Source organism: Cyanistes caeruleus, chromosome 10 (assembly GCF_971803275.1).
Source record: "Cyanistes caeruleus chromosome 10, bCyaCae1.hap1.1, whole genome shotgun sequence".
NCBI lineage: Eukaryota > Metazoa > Chordata > Aves > Passeriformes > Paridae > Cyanistes > Cyanistes caeruleus.
Window position 1 is genome coordinate 8131829 of NC_141710.1, and position 18671 is coordinate 8150499.

Below are 18671 nucleotides of genomic sequence, written 5' to 3' on the forward strand. Positions count from 1 at the left end.
ATAAAGGTGGATACAAAATCATCCCTTGTCAGTATGTTTTCAGGAGAACGAGGAGAGAAAAAAATTATCAAAACTTTCAGATTTGCCTGAAAAAGTTTTAGGTGCCAGTGTGGAGAAGGGAGAATTTCAGAGATGAGTCATTGTCAGTTTTGCTCTCTCCATGACATCAGTGCACCATCATACAAATGGTCTCTTTCTCTTGGGCTCCGTCATATAGCTCTGAGTGTCCTAATGTACTTATTTGTGGATGAGTAATTAAGTAGCTCCATGTTATTCCCGAGATGATGCTCTGCCTTCTGGGCAGTGTTGTCGGCTTGGTTCTGCTTGTTGGCTCGGGGCAGCTGAATTTCTGCTACATGTTTATATAACAGGGGTCACTGCAGTAAGTGGAGAGAGCTCGTGGGAACGAGGAGAGGCACTCTTCTGGACTTTGCTCCCACCAAATTAAAGAAAACACAGTGCATGTGCATTTGCCCTGCAACAGTTCTGAACTATGATGGACTGTTTTAACAAGAAAAAAAATAAGTAGAGGTCAACTATTTACTTTTCTGTGTAAGAAAACTGCTTTTGAGTTGTTCTGGGTTCGTAACTCCTTGGATTTAAAGTATGAAAATAAAAATCTTAGAATATGATGGGACTTTATTTAATTTTAATTTTTAGTCTTTGCTGCAGTGATTACAGTCCTAATGTACAATGGGGTATCTTATTTTCATAATTACGCTCTTTAAATATTCATCTATTTACAGACTAAAAAGCAGATGATATTCAGATACCTGATGTGACAAAACTCCCAGCAAGGATGTTGTAATTATTGTGTTGATTGATCTCAGAGATTTTTTTGAGATGTCCCTGTTTAGTGTTCTGCTTGGAAATTTTATTTTTAGCAATACTTCTTTTCAATTTTTAGCTGCCTTTTTCTTCCCTAGGCTCCTCTGGTCTTTTTTCATTCAGTTCCATTGAAAATGATAGGAAATAAAATATTATTTTAAAGGTATTAATATGAAATCATTGTTTAACACACTAATCAGCTGACCTTACAAACAGGGAACAATTTTTCTTATAGTCAACTTTACAAATATTTTCTTTCATGCTGTTCCATATTATTCTCCTGATGTCAGTTTGGGGGTCCAATGACTGTGATGATTACACCTTTATCACATTTTTTAAAATAGATGCAGAACAGAATAGCTACAGATTTATTCCTGAGTGAGAATTCTCTGCTGATGACAGGTATTGCCATGCTGTAATTTGTTATTAGCAGTCAATTGTAAAAGGTTTGTAGCAGAGTATGTGAATTGTGAAAAGAGAAGTCACATGAATGAAAGCTGTTTCTTTCCTATATGTAAGAGGAATGTTACACAGTGATTAAACTGAGAAGCTTTGCCTGCTTTTCAGATGGTAGAAGCAATGAAAGTATGAGAGTAGATCCAGGAGAATTGCATGAGGTGATGTGGTTTTGGGGCCTCTAATTAGACCTTGGAAGAGAGTAAACAGTCACATAGAGAATGGTTGTTCATTATTCCTTCTGCGAGTAACTGAAAATTACACTGTATTTCAAGTCACATGTTAAGAGGCTTTTTAAATAAAAAAACTGTACCATCTTTGAGTTGACAAATATTTTTATTGCACTGCCTAAGTTGGAATAGATTCATCTCAGTTTTTTTGTAAACTATATTTGAAAATGTAACCCAGAGACTGACCATTTCCCCTGCTTTGTGTTTCAGTTGTTACTCTGTATGCCACGCTGGGAGGCCCAGCAATAGTCCATGGGCTGAATGAAACAGAGGTGACCACCATCATCACTAGTAAAGAATTGATGCAAACAAAATTGAAGGTCAGAAAACTGTTCTTTGTCTATCTCTTTGCAGTGTGTCTGTTCACCATTGTTAAATGGCCTGGTTCCATTGTACAGAACAAGGATTTATTGCCTTTCCACAAGGCAGACGCTTTTGGAAGATTTGTATATCTGTCTTCATGTACAGAAAGTGGTAGTTTGCTTTCAGTGGGTTTTAGGCTGCTCAGTGACTGGAGAACAAGCAATTTGCAGTATTGCAGAGCTGGAGTGCTGCCTGGAAAAACACCTTTACAAGAAACTGCTGTGGTTTCTGGGTGGATTTAGTGCCTATAAATGTAACAATGGGAAGAACAGAAAAATGTGTTAAGAGTTAACTGTGATCATGCTCCTGGCTTATTGTCAGATGTTTTTCCAGCAGGTTTTTATATCTAAAGATGAGTGTTTAAAGAGTTAGAGCTGGTTTTCCATGCAGGGGGAGAAAAAGCTCACTAAACATTAGAACAGTCCAAGAACTTCTTTGACTTACTGACCCTGATGGAATACCCAAGTGGAACAACTAATCTGCATGAGTTTCATCATTTTGTGTTTTGGGGAAACTGCACCTTTCAGATTAGGCAATTGTTTTAATGAAAAACTGTGCTGTTGTGGAATTTTGAATGAGAATTTCCCAAACTTTAAAAAGAAGTTACTACAATGACAGTATCTATGCCATGTGCATTTATTTCAGCTTGCAGGAAGAGAATGTATTTGCTCTGCTATAGGTGATGATCTCTTTTTCCATGAGAACACTAATAAATGTCTTATAACTCATGTTTTGCTTGAAATGCTTAGCTAGTAATTTTCACTATTTTTGCTAGCTGTTGCTTGTTTTAAATAGCATAATAACCAAGGAGTAACCTAAGAATTGTTAAGAGCTCAGTATCACCAGTTTCTCCCCATGTTCTATGGGAAGGGAAAGTCAGTTATGTCTGCAAATCATTGCAGTCTTATTTGTGGGATTTTCATGAAATAAAATACAAATCAGTAAATGGTTGGAAAAGATTTTTGACTTAAAATTGGAAAGCTTCAAGCTTTGCATCTGTTTGAGCTTGGCAGGTTTATCCTTTTAAAATTCTGAGATGTTTTATATTAGTGCTTTTAAAAAAGTACACAGCAGATAGCTTGGAGGTTTTTGTTCTTGTGTTTTTTGTTGTTCTTTTTTTTTTTTCTTTTTACTTCTTGGCATAAAACTAAGTTTTAATTTCTGAACCCATTTTTCATTTCCACAGGAAATTGTTTCTCAAGTTCCACTACTGCGACACATAATCACAGTGGATGGCAAACCCACAACGTGGTCAGAGTTCCCCAAGGGTGTCATTGTTCACACGATGGCATCTGTGCAAGCCATGGGGGCCAAGGCAGACACTGGTAGGTTCTTCCTGTTCGGATCATCTCTTTTGGTGCCCTAATTTGACCCCCTTGAGTAAGCTTGAAGAAAAACTGCAGAATTAACCTTTTCTTATCTCTTTTTCCTTTAAATAAAGTCTGCGTGATTTTTGTTTTGTTTTTGTTGTGAGTGGTTGGATTTTGGGGTGTAAGTTTGTTCTGTTTTTCAACAGAGTGAAAACACTCCACAATCAAGTGTCACAGGTTGAAGGATAGTTTTTAGGATAAGCAATTAATTCAGGATAGAAACTTAGAAAGCATTCTTATGATCTGAGCTATTAAGACCAGATTATTCGGGACACAGAAGGAAAGTCATCGTGTGTTTTAAAATAGAAGAAATCAGTCATTTGTACATTAAGTTCTGTAAAATTCACAGATAGCAAAATGTAAAATAGTCATTTGAATCTGATAGAACTTGGTCACTTACTACATTTCTGAAAGCATCAATCTGTGTAAATTAATTGAAATCTATTTCTGGTCTATGTAACATTTTTAGAACTATAATTAAGAATTTTAGAACTTATTTTAATTGTAATCTTAAAAAATTTTTATTCTTGGCTCTGAAGAGCTGCCCATCCTAGTATTTTAAGATTTCTATATATTCAGTAGTTGCTTTCTTTTGTTCTTATCCTTTTTGTTTTCAGAATCTCTTAACTGCTGCAGGCACAGGAACATTGGATTGTATTTTAGGAGTGTGGGGGGTGGGCAATCCATCTGATTTTGGTGTTCAGGGGAATGGCAGATTTGCTCCAAACATCACGACTTCTCAATTTCTTTAAAAGATGCTTTTCTCTATTTGATATACCAGTTTTATGTACTTCTAAAACAGTTTAATACAACACCAGCAGAAAAATTTTGGCTGTAATTCATTAACTCCTTGACATTTGTTAATCTATGTGCTATGTAATAAGGTATTTAATCTTTCTTCAGTCTTTTAAATTTCACATACTCTGCACAACAATAAAGGAACATTATCTTTGTCAAGTTAACCATTCATAAACTGTGAAATGCTATCATGAATTGTTTATGGTCGAGCATGTCCAATTAATATTAAGTAGATGAGCTATTGCTTATGGGTTTTTTCCCTCTGTGTTGTTCATTGTGCAGGATAGGCAGGATTCAGTGAGTGGAAAATGATTAAATGTTTCTTTTCATGCATCTCATTCAGTGTGTGCACTGTGCCACATGCACTGTGTGAGATGCAGTTTCCTCTGAGTAAGCACAGTAGTTTTGTATTTTCTTGCTCTCAGCACAAGTATTTAAAAAGCACTTTAATCCAATTAAAGCTGTTGAACTTCTTTTAAATATTTATGGAGATTGGACCTCAGGTTGGCTCAGCAGTGCTTTGCTGCAGGTGTTGCAATAAGGCAGTGTGTTGTTCCCTGCCAGGGAGCACGTGAGGCTTCCTTGGCACAGAAGGATGGACCCTGTGGCAGCGTGGCACCAGGGCAGTGAACCTGCCCCGGGGCAGGGATGCTCACTGGGGCTTTGGGCAAGACAAAGCTCTGCCTGTTTTTTTCTCCACTGCAGGAGTAGGGGAAAAATAATAGGAAAACTGTTGTTATGGTAGATAAGGACAATCAGTTAAAGTATTGCTCAGCTAATGCAAAGTTCCTACTCTTTTTGAAGGCACTTAAGCTTGACCACAATCTTTTTAAGCAAAAGCAGAATGTAATAGCAAGAGTCCTGTGGTGCTGTAGTGCAGTGACTGCTGAGATGTGTCAGATCTCCCAGCCCACCACACACCCTATTTGTTTAACAACTTGCAGGAAACAAGCAGCCATCCAGGCCTGTGCCCTCGGATATCGCAGTGATCATGTACACAAGTGGATCCACAGGAATTCCCAAAGGAGTTATGATCTCCCATTGCAACATAATTGCTGGCATAACTGGAATGGCTGAGAGGATCCCAAATCTGGGGTGCGTACCGACCGTTACTTACCAGCAGATAAAGAAGTCATCTAGTTGCATTTAATTTTAGATTAACTACTGTGTAAAATATGAACTCTTTTATATTGCTAAGGTTGTGACACATCACACTATGCACTGACACCTGAGCATCTTCCAGCACTGCACTAAATTACATGACTGCTTCTTGTACTCTGTTCTCTCCTCTTTGGTGTGTGGGCGAGACCAGGACACAAAAACCTGTGAGGCCACCTTGTCCTAGAGTGTTGAAAGCCTCCCTAAGCAGTGCTTCCCTTGGTTAATGTTTAAATTCTGTGGCTTCTTTGTTTGGTGCAGTTTTTCGTCTCATCCACTGAGAGTAACCATCACCCTTTTTTCATGCCTTAAACCTACAGTATGTAGTATGCAGCTATAGAAACAAAACCCACGTGATTAGAAATATCCTCTCAAGCTCAAAGGCATTTTCTACTTTCTCCATTTCTGCATTAAACTTTGCATAAATTGTGCTTAATGATGCACCTGAAGACTCTAGTGATACAGCATAAACCTGTCTTTTAAAAATTCTTGGCAGGGAAAAAGACATTTATATTGGGTACCTGCCCCTTGCCCATGTTCTGGAGCTGAGTGCCGAGCTTGTGTGTCTGTCTCATGGGTGCTGCATCGGTTACTCTTCCCCTCAGACCTTGGCTGACCAGGTATGTTGTAGAAGCAAGTCCTTACCAGGAAAAAAGTAAAAGAAAATTTTTTTAAAAATTTACTTGCATCAGATCTTTTGTAGTATTTCTTTATAAATAGTAAAAATTTTGTTTCTGATGTTAAAGTACTTGAATGTGTCTGCTAAGTAGACTTGTTCTTCACTTTAGTCTTCTAAAATAAAGAAAGGAAGCAAAGGGGACGTTACTACACTTAAGCCAACTCTAATGGCAGCTGTTCCGGTAAGTAACTGAAGGATGAATAATTTTTAAAACCTTTTTTAAAATATAATTTATAATTCAATTTTTAGCAACAAAATTAATACCATTTAAATAAAAAATTTAAATAGAAAAGGTAGAATCTTTGATGTTAAGCTGCCTTAAAATAATAAATTTGGTACTTATTTGTATGTTGGGGATAAACAATCATGATATGGGTATCAAACAAGATAGCAATAAAGGTTTGATTCCCATTTGAATTAGACATTTCTTGTTTGTTACATTAAAAGAGTGGAATAAAGAGAGTTAGCAGCAGGCAGCTGGGGGTTAAGTGCTGCTCCTGCCCACATTTTGCTTTCCTCCTTTCCATGAACATCCTGCTGTCTCTTAGCAAGGGAGGAGGAGGGAACCTGGGAGTGGGTTGTCACCTGAAGCTGACTTGAATTTCTAGATTGTGTTTTCTTTTTGCTGTACTGAATTCAGGATTTCTGTTTCTTTGAGTTAAAGTTCATCTTTTTACGTAACTAGGAAATTATGGATCGAATCTACAAAAATGTCATGAATAAAGTGAATGAAATGACCAGTTTCCAGAGGAATCTATTTATATTGGCCTACAACTACAAAATGGAGCAGATTTCCAAAGGTTACACTACCCCACTCTGCGACAGGTAAGGTTAGCTTCATTTTAAATGGCACCAAAAAATCAAAGTCTTAGCACAGGAGCAATATCTGCTTTTCTTCTTTCTGCGCTTTTCTTCTTTTTATTGTTGACACTTTGAACAGGAACAGATCTGTACTGGAGTGTAAATTGAAAGAACAAATAAGCAGTTTGTGTGAGGGATTTAAATACTGATAGAATGTGAGTGTTGTTTAACTTGAAACTGATTGAAAATTTACATTTCTTGCATTTTCATCAGGAATTTAATAACAGATTTATGCAATTTTTGGGTGAGATGAGAAATTTATTCCTACAGAAAATTGCAGACATTTTCACAGAAGGGAGCAGTGGTATACCTCAAATTGGAAAGAACCCACAGGATTATTGAATCTAATTCTGGGCTTCCATGAGAGTAAAGGATAATGTGTTTGCAAAATTTATACAGCTTAGCGTATTTTTGGGAGAAAATCATGCAACTTTATTGCCTCCTTAAATGTGTGCTTTCAAACATTTAGCCCATCTTCCTTCCAACTAAAACATAGAAACGATCATGGAAATCTTTGCCTGTATTTCTGAAAACTTCACTGTTCTCCTCCGAGGTTTTCCTTGGCTGTCATAGAAGTGTATTTGCAGACAGTGTAACCTTTCAGTTCAGATCCCAAACTGGGTGCTCTCTCGCTTTGTTTTTAAGCTCCAAAGCGTCCTTTTCCCTTTGCGTTTCAGCCTTATCTTCCGCAAGGTGCGGATGCTGCTGGGCGGGAAGATCCGCATCCTGCTGTGCGGCGGCGCGCCGCTCTCGGCGGCCACGCAGCGCTTCATGAACATCTGCTTCTGCTGCCCCGTGGGGCAGGGCTACGGCCTCACCGAGTCCGCCGGGGCCGGCACCATCACCGAAGGTGGGTGCGTCCCCCCGGCACCGGGCCCGGCGGGGCTCAGCTCCGTCCCTTGGTGCTGCTGCCAAACCTCTTTGGGGAGTCCTGGAGTCAGCTGTTCCCAAACTCCATCAAACAGGGGCAGGGCTGATTTGGATGTGCTGGAGCAGGTGACCTCGGTGGAAAATGAACGTTCTCGTTTGTGGTAGGGCAGCGCATTCTAGCGTGAGTGGGGTCTTGGCGTTGCTGCACTTACCACGTGAACGGAATCATTTTTTTCAAATATTGTGGAGGAAATTGAGATGTCAGGAATTAAAACCTTCCTGCACCAGATTTTAGTTTCATATGACAGAATCTAATGGTTTCAGTTGCCTTTTAGAAACTGAGGGTATCTGTTAATACAGCCATCTACTCTCTTGGCGCAATAAAAATTTTATCTGTGTTCTCTTGATAAATCTGTTGGGTTTTCTATGGAAGTTGGGTTCTGTGAATTAAAGTTCAGAAATAAATAGCAGTTAAGTTTCACTGAGAGGATACATCACAACAAAATGGTTTTTTTTTCTAACCAGCTTTGGTTTTTGTTTTTCTGAAAATGCACTTGTTTAAATTCTAGTTTGGGACTACACTACAGGAAGAGTGGGAGCACCTTTGGTCTGTTGTGAAATCAAGTTAATGAACTGGGAAGAAGGTGAGATTTCCTGCCTATGATTAAATTGCAATGCTTTTGTAAGAAATGTGTTTTTCTATTGGGCTTTGCTCAGTAGCAGTAATTAGAAGACTATTTATTGGCTGTTTGTATTTTAAATGCTGCTTTTGCCTATGAAAGTTTGTTCTTGGGGAGAATAAAGGTAAAATAAATTTCTCAGGAGTTTCAAAACAGGGAAATATCCAGACAGAAGCTATTAATAAATAAAGTGGCATTTTGACTAGGTAGTATGCATGATGCCTTCAGTTGCTGTTAAGAAACTATTTTAAAATGATCTTCATAATGTTATTAAATTAATTAAAAATTGGCATGTAAAATAGAAGCTTAATGGATTCTTTAAAAAATACATATAACAAATTTTGAAGTGCATTTGGGTATTTCCTTTCACTGTAGGCTTTTATGTACTGTAGAGTAGAAATATATAATACTTAAGTGTGTTTTGGACTAATGCAGAATCTTAGGGATTTTTCTTTTCTAAACTGTGAGGTAAAATTATTTGGTTTTATGTGAGCCTGTGTGAAACTGATAAAGCACAATACTTAATACTGCCAGAAGGATGGCACAAATTTTTGCTTTGGAACATGTTTTCATTCTCATAAACTTAATAAAGCTCCTCATCCTTTTAGGTGGATATTACAACACTGACAAACCATATCCTAGAGGTGAGATCCTTATTGGAGGGCAGAATGTGACTGTGGGCTACTACAAAAATGAAGCACGAACCAGGAAAGATTTCACTGTTGATGAGAATGGGCAGAGGTGGCTCCACACTGGAGACATTGGAGAGTTTCATCATGATGGATGTCTAAAAATTATTGGTGAGTTAATAAATTCAGGTAAACATGTACATGTATGGATATTCAAACAGACACACATTTTCAGGGCTGTGAAATAGAGTTATGAGAACAACATCCATATCTTGTCATGCAATCTAAAGCCTTCCCATGTATCTCAGGGAAGTTCTGGTATGTTAATGTAAACTTGTTTGTGTGTTTTAGAAGCTGATTTTTGGTTCATTTTGAAGCAATCTTAGCATTGACTCCCTAAGTTACTGAGACTGGGTAGTACTTAGAGAGTTAAGTATTAGCTAATTGAGTAGATAAGCTGCCTTATATTGTATAATTTTATAATTATACAATATAATAATTTCAAGTAATTTGGGCATAATTTTTGGTTCCTGTCATTTTTCAAGTAAAAGATGAACAGTTGCTCTTTAAATATGGATTTAGCCTGAAATAAATAATGCCACCAAATGTTTGAAGTTTTTTGTTCTGTTATTAACACTTAATTCCTCTCTTCCATGCTAGATCGCAAAAAGGATCTTGTAAAACTGCAGGCAGGAGAATATGTTTCTCTTGGCAAAGTAGAAGCAGCTCTGAAGAATCTCCCACTGGTGGATAATATTTGTGCATATGCAAGCAGGTAAGAGCAGCTGAAGCTTTTGATACTGCTCAGTTCTCTGTCCTCTTGAAGCCATAAGCAAAATTTTTTGCCACTCAATGTGTGGAATTTTTTTAATCAGTTAAAAAAAATATTTTACTTACAATACAATGGAATAATTCTCGATCAAAACTAAAAGAGCTGAAGCCCATTTTTATTTTTCCTTTCTCATTTGTTGTCATCATTTATTGGAAAATACCAGTGATGAGTCTTACATTCTCCCTTCCCCAATCTGAAAAGCAGCTGAGCTCTATTGCATTAATTACAGGCATCACTCAAAGCACTTTGGAGTCTGTTACCTTTAGAAGCCCTAGAGCACCTTGTTCCTTGCTGTGTTTAGTTGTGATTTGTCCTTCAGAGGAAGTACTGTGGTACTTCAGAGGAGGAAGGTAGAGGAAAAAACACCAGTGCCCCAGTAGCTGGCTTGTGACTAAAGCAACTAAAGTTACCAAGGACTTGAGTTAGCAAGGAAATGAGGTTGTCTGGTGTAGGACAGACATTTTGGCAAAATTGACTTCATGGAAGAGATGGCTCAGGGAGGTCTGGAGGACCAAAGCCTGAAAATTTCCACTGAAAATAATTTCCAAGACAAAGCTACCAAATACAAAAAATTGGCATAAGGAGCAGCGAGAGGGAAGCAACTGCTCAAGAGGGAAGATGTACCTTCAGGAAACCTCTCAGGACAAAACTGCTTTCACATCTGAACTGCAACAAGTGAAGATTTAACTTTGTGACCCATAATGAAAAGCTACATGTACCAGGAACTGTGAGCTGCAAGGTGTTCTTTCCAAGAAAAAAATAGCTGGATGAACCTGTTTGTCCAGAAGAAGTGTACTTCCACTGCAGGGGCTGAATTTTAGATGAACAGATAGTTTGATGCTTACCCAGCCAACTGATTACTCCTATATGCTCTTTCTCCCTGGAGACACTGGTGATGCTGCTGGACATGACCTTGGGCATGTCAAAAGACTACAGGAACCAGGGATGAAAGTGCCAGAGTCCTTTGTGTCCCAGGTGCCTTCACACACAGTACCTACACAGTAGGGAGCAAAGTTACAAGGGTTCAGTGCAGAGCACAGCATGAGCGTGCATGGAGAAAAATGGGACAGAGGCAAAGGCAGAAGGTGAGATGCAAGCAGTAGTGATAGTGAGGCTACTCTGAAATCATTCTAACAAGTTTTAAAGGGTCTGAGTTCCACACATCTGAAGAGATGGACCTCATAGAAAGAGATCAGGAAAAACATGGCAATGTCTGGGCAGACACCTGTGATGGCATGAATTAGGAGTAATTACTGATATGTCTAAATAAACCTGAGAAAGGAAGCAAGGCTAAAAAGGTGGCAAGGAAAATGTGAATGAATAAACAGCTTCTGTGGAAAAGAAAGGGACATCTGACTATTTTGAGGGAAACTGCAAAGACGAAGAATCGGGAGTTGCAGCAGCAGCTTATCCGTGCTATGAGTGACGAAGCGTTGGCATTAGTGCTTGCTGATGTTTAAGAAAGATGTAGACAAACATCTGTTAGATGTATCTGACCCTGCTTCAGGGCAGGTGAATTGATTAGGAGCTCTTCTGAGATCACTTTCAACTCTGGCTCTGATCTGCTTTGTTGGAATGTGTGAGGTGCTGTGCACATTTTACTTAAACTTTACACCATCTGAAAACTTTGAATACCTGTTTCAGAGTGAATTGTGCTTTAGAGTCCAAAGACTTTGAGATCACAGCTTCCTATCTTCTGGGCATGTTAGGAGCAAAGAGTGCCAGCAGCAGAGTGAGTGTATGGACAATCACTTGAAAGAGAAAGAGAAGTCACTTCCCTTACAGAAGCAGGCATCCTTTGAGATGTGTTGTGCATATGCTCATTCCACAACCTGCTCTCCAACCCCTCTTCACTGCAGTCCTCTACTCCTCTACAGTAACTGGATTCTGCAGTTGAGAGGAAACTGAGGTAGGGAAGCCACACACCCATCTGCATTCCGGGCTGCAAAACATGAGGAGAGGCAGGGCACAGTGACATCGTATGGGTACTGCTTCCCAAAGCTTTGGGCATGAGACACAGTGGAATATGCATATGGACAGCACACCTTGAAGCAATCCAGTTACTGTAAGGTAAGTAGCTTCTCTTTCTACTTATTTTTAAGCAGACAGAGGTAACTTGTGTGCTATTTCAGGAAGGTTATCAGGTGAACAAAAGCCAGCTGTTAAGAGCAGTATCTCTGTATTATAAACTCCCCCAACTTGAAATATTATTTTTGAAGAGTTGTTTACTTTGTGAAATTCATACTAAAGTACATTGTGCTTCTCAGTTTCCATTCTTATGTCATTGGATTTGTTGTGCCAAATCAAAAGGAGCTCGCAGAACTAGCCCGAAAAAAAGGATTTAAAGGAACCTGGGAAGAGATCTGTAACAGTCCTGAGATGGAAAAAGAGGTTCTGAAGGTGCTAGCTGAGGCTGCCATGGCAGGTGAGTGGCTGGGTCGATGTTATCAATCCTGTGACTGCAATGTCTGTGAAACATAAGCATCTGTCAGGCTGTTCTGGTGCAGAATGAAGCAGTGGCACAGGGATATTTTGTTTGTTCTTTGTGATAATTTCTGCTTTACTTTTGCTTTTGGCTATTTCTGAGCACTGAGCCGTTTTCATAAGGCTATCAGTTATGGCCACATAATGATTTTTTGAAATGATCATCAGGAGTGTAAAATTTCCCATCCTCATTTCTTGATACTTCCCTGCAATGGATGTTTTGCAGTTGTTCGGTATCACCGTGACATCCTCCTGTCCCTCTTTGTCCTTTGTCCTCATCCTTTCTACCCTGGATAACTACATGCTTCCAGCAATCTCTTGCTTGTTAATATTCATCTCTTCTCCATATTGCTTGTGAATATATTAAACTGATATTTGCCAGCTCCTGTCCCAGGAGCACCCTCCTGCCATGAGTGCAGTCTCAACACTGCAGCTGCTCTTTCCTTGCCCCACCTCTCTTGTCTGGTTTTCTTCACTGTCTGGAGCACATGGGCAAAATCATTCTCAGCAGCTGCTGTGCTGGAGAGAGCATGTACAAAGTTCCTTTCATTTTTTGTGCAACACTGCTCTAAGGAGAATGAAATACTTTTTAAAAATGGATGAAAAGTAGTGTTTGATTCAATGATTTTGATGTTATTTTATGATTGGTTTTGGTTTTCACTTTGGTATCACAGGCTTTACTTTTAAATACTGTGGGTTTTAGTGGTAAATTGCAAAAAAAACCCCAAAAACCCAATCCCAGTAATCTAATGCCAAAGGGAGAAAAAGGGACAGGAAAATCTAAAAACGGCAGGTTGCACATAAGTATACATTTGTGTATATTTTTGAAATTGAACTTGAAAAGAGAGGGGTTTTTTTATTATTGCTATCTGTTGGCTACTTTTCTTAGCTATTTTTCTTTTCTCATATCTGAAACCACAGCAGAAATTGTTGTAAATGATAGTGTTTTGTGCTGAAGGTGTAACATGGAGAGCACTGCTCTCTTTCGGTACAGTGAAGGGCTCCCATATAAACTTAATTCCCTTGACCAATTTAGAACTATCAGGAAAAAACAAACTCCCCCATTTTTTCTAACCTAAGTAGTATGGATTTTAAGATTTTTCTCTCCAGATGATGAGTACCATGTTGCTGGTAGAGCAGAGTCTGTTCTGAGGATATCATTTCCATGCACTGAGGCTTTTTTTGAAGTTAGGGAGCTGCACAGACACCTGAACAGCTGGGCTTTATTCCAGTATTTCTGTGGAAACAGACAGCAGGTACTAGAGGATCCTGTCACTCTGCTTGTGACCCCACAGGTTGTCAAACCAACCATGGTGGCTTGGAGGAGCACTTCTTCAATTTGGGTCACGTGCTTTTCCACGTGTGAGAATATGATTTCTACTTTTGTGCTTAACTTTAAGAAAATGGTTCCATTCAGGTTCATTTTTAATACATTTCTGTGTTAAAAATATTTCTTTTTTACAGCAAATCTGGAGAAGTTTGAAATACCAGTAAAGATCCGTTTGAGCCCTGATCCTTGGACCCCAGAGACTGGTCTGGTGACAGACGCGTTCAAACTCAAACGCAAGGAGCTGACGGCGTTCTATCAAACGGACATTGATCGAATGTACGGAAAAAATGTAAAATAATCCTCCTCTCCACCACTTTGCTACAATGAGCTTGGATCAAATAGGAAATACTTGAATTGCCTGTCTCAACTCATCACTTGAGATCAACACACAAAACCACCATTCTTCATTTCCAGCTTAAACTGTTCTTTCTAACGACATCACCATGATGACTGGCAAGTTTAGTAAAATGTTATGGCAGCAAACTTGTGTCTGTCTCCTTTTTTCCAGTTTTCTCTGCTACCTTGTCAGTCTGTGGATTTTCCCGGGTCTTTTTGGGAAACCATGATTCTGAAGCCTCAAATTTTTAAACATTTATAAATCCTGTATAATGTTTTATTTGTATCTTTAAAATTTGGATGTATATAGAGAGACTTGGCTATATAAGAAATGGTTATACTGGGGGCCTTTTTTTTACCTAATTATTTAAAGATAAGAAGGTATTGATGTTGTGACATTATCTACATTGAAAATGCTTGTTACAAGGTAATTGTTGAACAGAGGACCAGGTTATTTGCTGCTGTGCTATTTTTCTGTGTAAATCTGAGGGAGAAAATGTTTGACATTCCAGCTTGTGTAATACACCTTCAATATGTGCCTAATGGTTACTTTTATTTTGATCTGAAAATGGAAGGATGGTCGTGGCACAGCTCTGCCTCAGGGCAGGTACTCTTGCAGGTGTTAGTTAAAGCTCCTTTAATACAGAAGATGCTATTAACACAGCAGAAGTTAAACCTAAGAATAATCTCTCAGATACAGAAACTCCTTTTTTAAATAGCTCGTGACCATTTCATCCAGAGCTGAATTGTGTTGTGCTAATATGAGCTCTCATCATTAATTTCACCTAACTTTACAAGCTTGACTGTGTTCTTTTAGCAGAGGGACTGTAGCAACTTTTGTCTTTTCTCATTAGGTTTGGACATTACAGTGGGTTTGCTCTTTTGTTGTTTGGCAAGACCCTCGCTCTGCCCTAGCTGCAACCCAAATCTTCCTGGGGGGGATTTTTAAAGTCATAATGACAGTTATGTTCTCAGCTCACACAGTGCCTAGCTGCCCTTTGTGCCATTAAAAATCTCCCTTTGATTCTCTGTTCTTTTGTGTAGTACTTTTTGCTTTAAAAACAGATATTTGAAGCATTTGTCAGCCAGAGTTATTTATATTGCTTGGTTTGTTACACCTAGTTCTTACTTTGGGAAGGAATCTCAATTTCTGTTTCAGCAGAGATTCATGGATATTGTTTGAAAAAATATGGGGGCTCTTTTCATCTTCAGTGAGAGTGTTCAGATTTGTTTCAGATGTGAATTTTATTTTCAAAATATTTCTGGAAAGAATATTCAGGGTTACATGAGAATGTGAAAAGGCATACATCAGCCAACTTTGTGATGAAGCAACTGGAGTGGCTTTAATTTGGAGATTACTCTCATGTGCATCATTTACTTGTAGCACTAAAACTCAAGGTCCTGATGCTCACTGAGTGCCCTGCTATGGGAGCACACAGCAATGCTGAGGGCCAGAAGCTTAATTTGGGAGAGGGAGTTCCTGCTCTGCTGTTTGTGGCATGAGGTTTTTGGAGCTATTTGATGTGCAGATTTTTATTTTCTAAATCTCTGAAATACTTTTTTTTTTAATTAATGCTCTCCATTGATTATAGAAAGCAGATTCATAGGAGTTGAAGGTTATCAAGCAGGTTCCCTGATGAAATGATGAGGTGGTTTGTGCTAATTATGGATTTCCTCTGCTGCTGTCCAGGAAAAACTGTTAACAAATGGTAAATTTTTGTGTAAGTAATCAAATGGAAATAGAAGCAACAAAAAGAAATCAGAACCATATTTTTGAGATTACTGATTTTAGATATCCAGATCATAAATGAAAACCTTGTGGTGAATAGAGATAAGTGCTGAAGAATCCAAATGTGGAAAAATTGCCAAGGCTGTAGGGAAGCGTCACACCATGTGTTAGACACACTAACACTTAAATTGGTATCTGTGCTCCATCAACAGGTTCTTAAATAGAACTCAGCATAGACTGTACATTGTTAAAATATTTTTGTGATTTTTAGAGAAAATTAATAAATTGCTGAAGTACTATGTATATCACTTGGTGCATTGTGCAGCAGATTTAAGAAAATAAATCTGCTTTTGGTTAAATAAATCTGAAGTTAGTATTTTGGTCTGCTAAGCATTTAAATCCCCTTTTGAGAAACTGTGTAAACGAAATTTTTAAAATGGTTTGGAAATGGTGGTTTCATTTTCTTTTTTCTAATCCAGTCACAAGATGGGGTTGCAGTCTAACTGTGCATTTGATGGTACAGTTCAGGCTTTTTATGTTTAAAATGGATGTGATATATATAGTTCCTCTTTCATTAGGCATCAGATGCATATGGACATTTATTTCTTCTACAGAACATGAAAACAAAGCAGTTCATTAAGTTTAGTCTCAGTAAGATAGTCTGGAGATAGAAAGACTTTTAAAAGTCTTTGTGATGAGTATGGGGTTTTTTCTTTTGATTTGCAGCAGAAGACAGACTGCACTGCTGCTGGGTTGTGAGTCCTTCCCACTGAGGCCACCTGTGCTGGGGGCTGTGATGGGATGCTCAGGCTCCCTCCTCCCCTGCTCCTGTGGGCTGCCAGCTCCTTCTGCCTGCCCCCTGTGTGCTCCTGCACTGCTGAGCACAAGGACAGCTTTGGAGGGATTGGTTCCAACCCTTTCCAGCTGGCAATTCCCCATCATAGTTATTTTTTAATTTTTTTGGTGCGTGTGTTTCTTCCCATGCCTTGTGTAACAAGAACAAAAGTACCTGCTGGAAAGCACTGCACTGTCCCAAAGGCTCTGCAGGAGCTGAGAAATGTGTGTTTGGGAGGAGTGGTCTCTGTCAGGAGGGGAGATTTTGTAATGGAAAGAGCTGTAACTTTAAACAATCTGAGTTCAAACTAAGAGCAAGGGGCATATACCTCATCTAAAGGGCCCCCAAAAGAAGGGGGATTTTTAACAAAACTTTTGTAAATAAAATCTTACCAGGTCTCTGAATCATTGAAAATTGTAATTACTTACTCTCTTGTGAAAATCTTATGCATTTCATTATTAAAATGGATGACCAAGAAATTCCAGGGATGCTGTGAATATCCTTTAAGTTTCACAATTCTTTAAAAATATTCCAGGACTTTAGGCTATCATTCAATCTAGATGTAGGTGCTCTTTACAGAGCATAGCATTTCTGGGGTAGATGACAAATTCAAAAGTTGCATGTCAAAAGGCAGTGTGAGTTTTCTGCTGCTGCAGGTCTCACAGAGGCAGGAGCACACCTCGGAGGGGAGCTGTAGCTGAGCAGGGAAAGGTTCTGCTGAAAAGGGAGTGAAAAGCAATGTGTGACTGGAGCTAAGGACATAACAGGTACCTGCACCCCACTGCTTTACAGGCAGGATGAGAGAAGGGTGTAGAATCACAACCCTACATTAGGAACACCCTGTAAAGCTTGGAAGTTTATGCAGAAATTGCTATAGGACATAAAACTCCTTTGCAATAACCTTTGTCCTGCTAAAATTCACAAACTTTTTATTCTCTACTAAAACTACGTTTAGGTGATGCAATGCAGCATTTGTAATTTTTATTACTATGGTGTATTAACTACTTTGGACTGGGTATAAAATTGTGTACATCTGTTTCTTTACTGGTAAGAGGAACGATTTTCAATTTGCCTACACCTTGGACCAGGCTGAAACATTAATTGAATGACCAACTGTATATTGTTGTAATGGGTTATTTAATGTAAACTCATTTTCAATGTGATCTTGGTTGTTACTATGAACTGCCTGAACATTGTATATCCTAATTGAGTTATATTGTATGAATTATTTATTTGTAATTGGATATCATGTTTCAAAAATAAAATTAATTTCACAAATTGGGACCTGTACATCCAGTGTTTTCAGGGGTACAGAGTTGATAATATAGAAATATGTTTATTATTGTCAGATGTTTCAAATATGTGTGACCATTTTGAACTGAATGCATGAGCAGGAATTACCAGGTTAGCCTGGATTTTCACTGCAAGGAAAATTAATGATGTTTGGTCAATTTTTATTTGCATATGATCTGCCGTTTACCTGGTTTTAAAAGCATCTGGCTGTTAGTAATACCTCTTGTAAAGCTGTAGGCTTATGACACTTTTTTTTCCTATCCAAGTGTGCTAGGGCTTGTATTTAGTGTGTAATTTTCCTTAAGTTTGTGTGTTGAAGGGTCAGATATTAGATGCTTGCAATTGGACTTCTTAAGAGATCTTAAGCACTTAAAATTTAAGTTTTAATTGCAAGCTCACAAGCCATTGCTGGTAACAGTCCAGCCTGGAGGCATCTTAACAATTTTTGTCTCTATTTACAGGTTCCCCAACTGCCCAGGGTCGTAGGGCTGACAAAATGTCAAACCTTCCTTGCTGTATAGCTGATATTTTTGTTTAGCCCTTTAACCAGCCATGAGAAGGCTCCAGTTTCTTCTAGATTCAGTTATATCCAAAGTAGTTGTTAATTTTTTCTTTCAGAAATACTGGGAGTTTTTAAGACTTAAAACTTAATTCAAATAATTTAAGATAAAGATTCACTTTAACTGTTTTTTCGCTCTTTTTTTTTGTTAGACATTCGTAGCTAATAAAATACTGTTAGGGGTCTCTTTAGTAAAGAAAAATAAACAAGTTTGGAGCTATTAAAATAGGATTTTATTATAGCAACTGATTTCAGGAAGGTTAAATGTATCAGAAAATGGTAATGTAGTGATTAGCCATGGGATCCAAAATAGATACAATAAAAATACAAATAAAAACATTGTAGACCTGA

At 38.4% G+C, this 18671-nt stretch overlaps 1 protein-coding gene across 7 annotated transcripts in view; it reads left to right on the forward strand.

Annotated features, from left to right (window-relative positions):
• Nucleotides 1–17746, forward strand: part of ACSL3 (acyl-CoA synthetase long chain family member 3) — a 47974-nt gene extending 30228 nt beyond the window's left edge. For 4 of the 7 annotated variants that reach the window (XM_086844303.1, XM_086844302.1, XM_086844305.1 and 1 more), the window contains 12 exons: nucleotides 1725–1834; nucleotides 3064–3202; nucleotides 4990–5140; nucleotides 5700–5823; nucleotides 5992–6063; nucleotides 6568–6707; nucleotides 7421–7593; nucleotides 8183–8257; nucleotides 8902–9093; nucleotides 9583–9697; nucleotides 12022–12179; nucleotides 13703–17746. In XM_086844303.1, coding sequence (XP_086700429.1) covers nucleotides 1725–1834; nucleotides 3064–3202; nucleotides 4990–5140; nucleotides 5700–5823; nucleotides 5992–6063; nucleotides 6568–6707; nucleotides 7421–7593; nucleotides 8183–8257; nucleotides 8902–9093; nucleotides 9583–9697; nucleotides 12022–12179; nucleotides 13703–13866 — 1613 coding nt within the window. In that variant the 3' untranslated portion in view covers nucleotides 13867–17746. Of the gene's footprint in view, nucleotides 1–1724; nucleotides 1835–3063; nucleotides 3203–4989; nucleotides 5141–5699; nucleotides 5824–5991; nucleotides 6064–6567; nucleotides 6708–7420; nucleotides 7594–8182; nucleotides 8258–8901; nucleotides 9094–9582; nucleotides 9698–11631; nucleotides 11825–12021; nucleotides 12180–13702 lie in introns of those variants that run through there. The other 3 variants (XM_086844307.1, XM_086844306.1, XM_086844308.1) reach the window with 1 other exon arrangement.
• The last annotated feature ends 925 nt before the right edge of the window (nucleotides 17747–18671 follow it).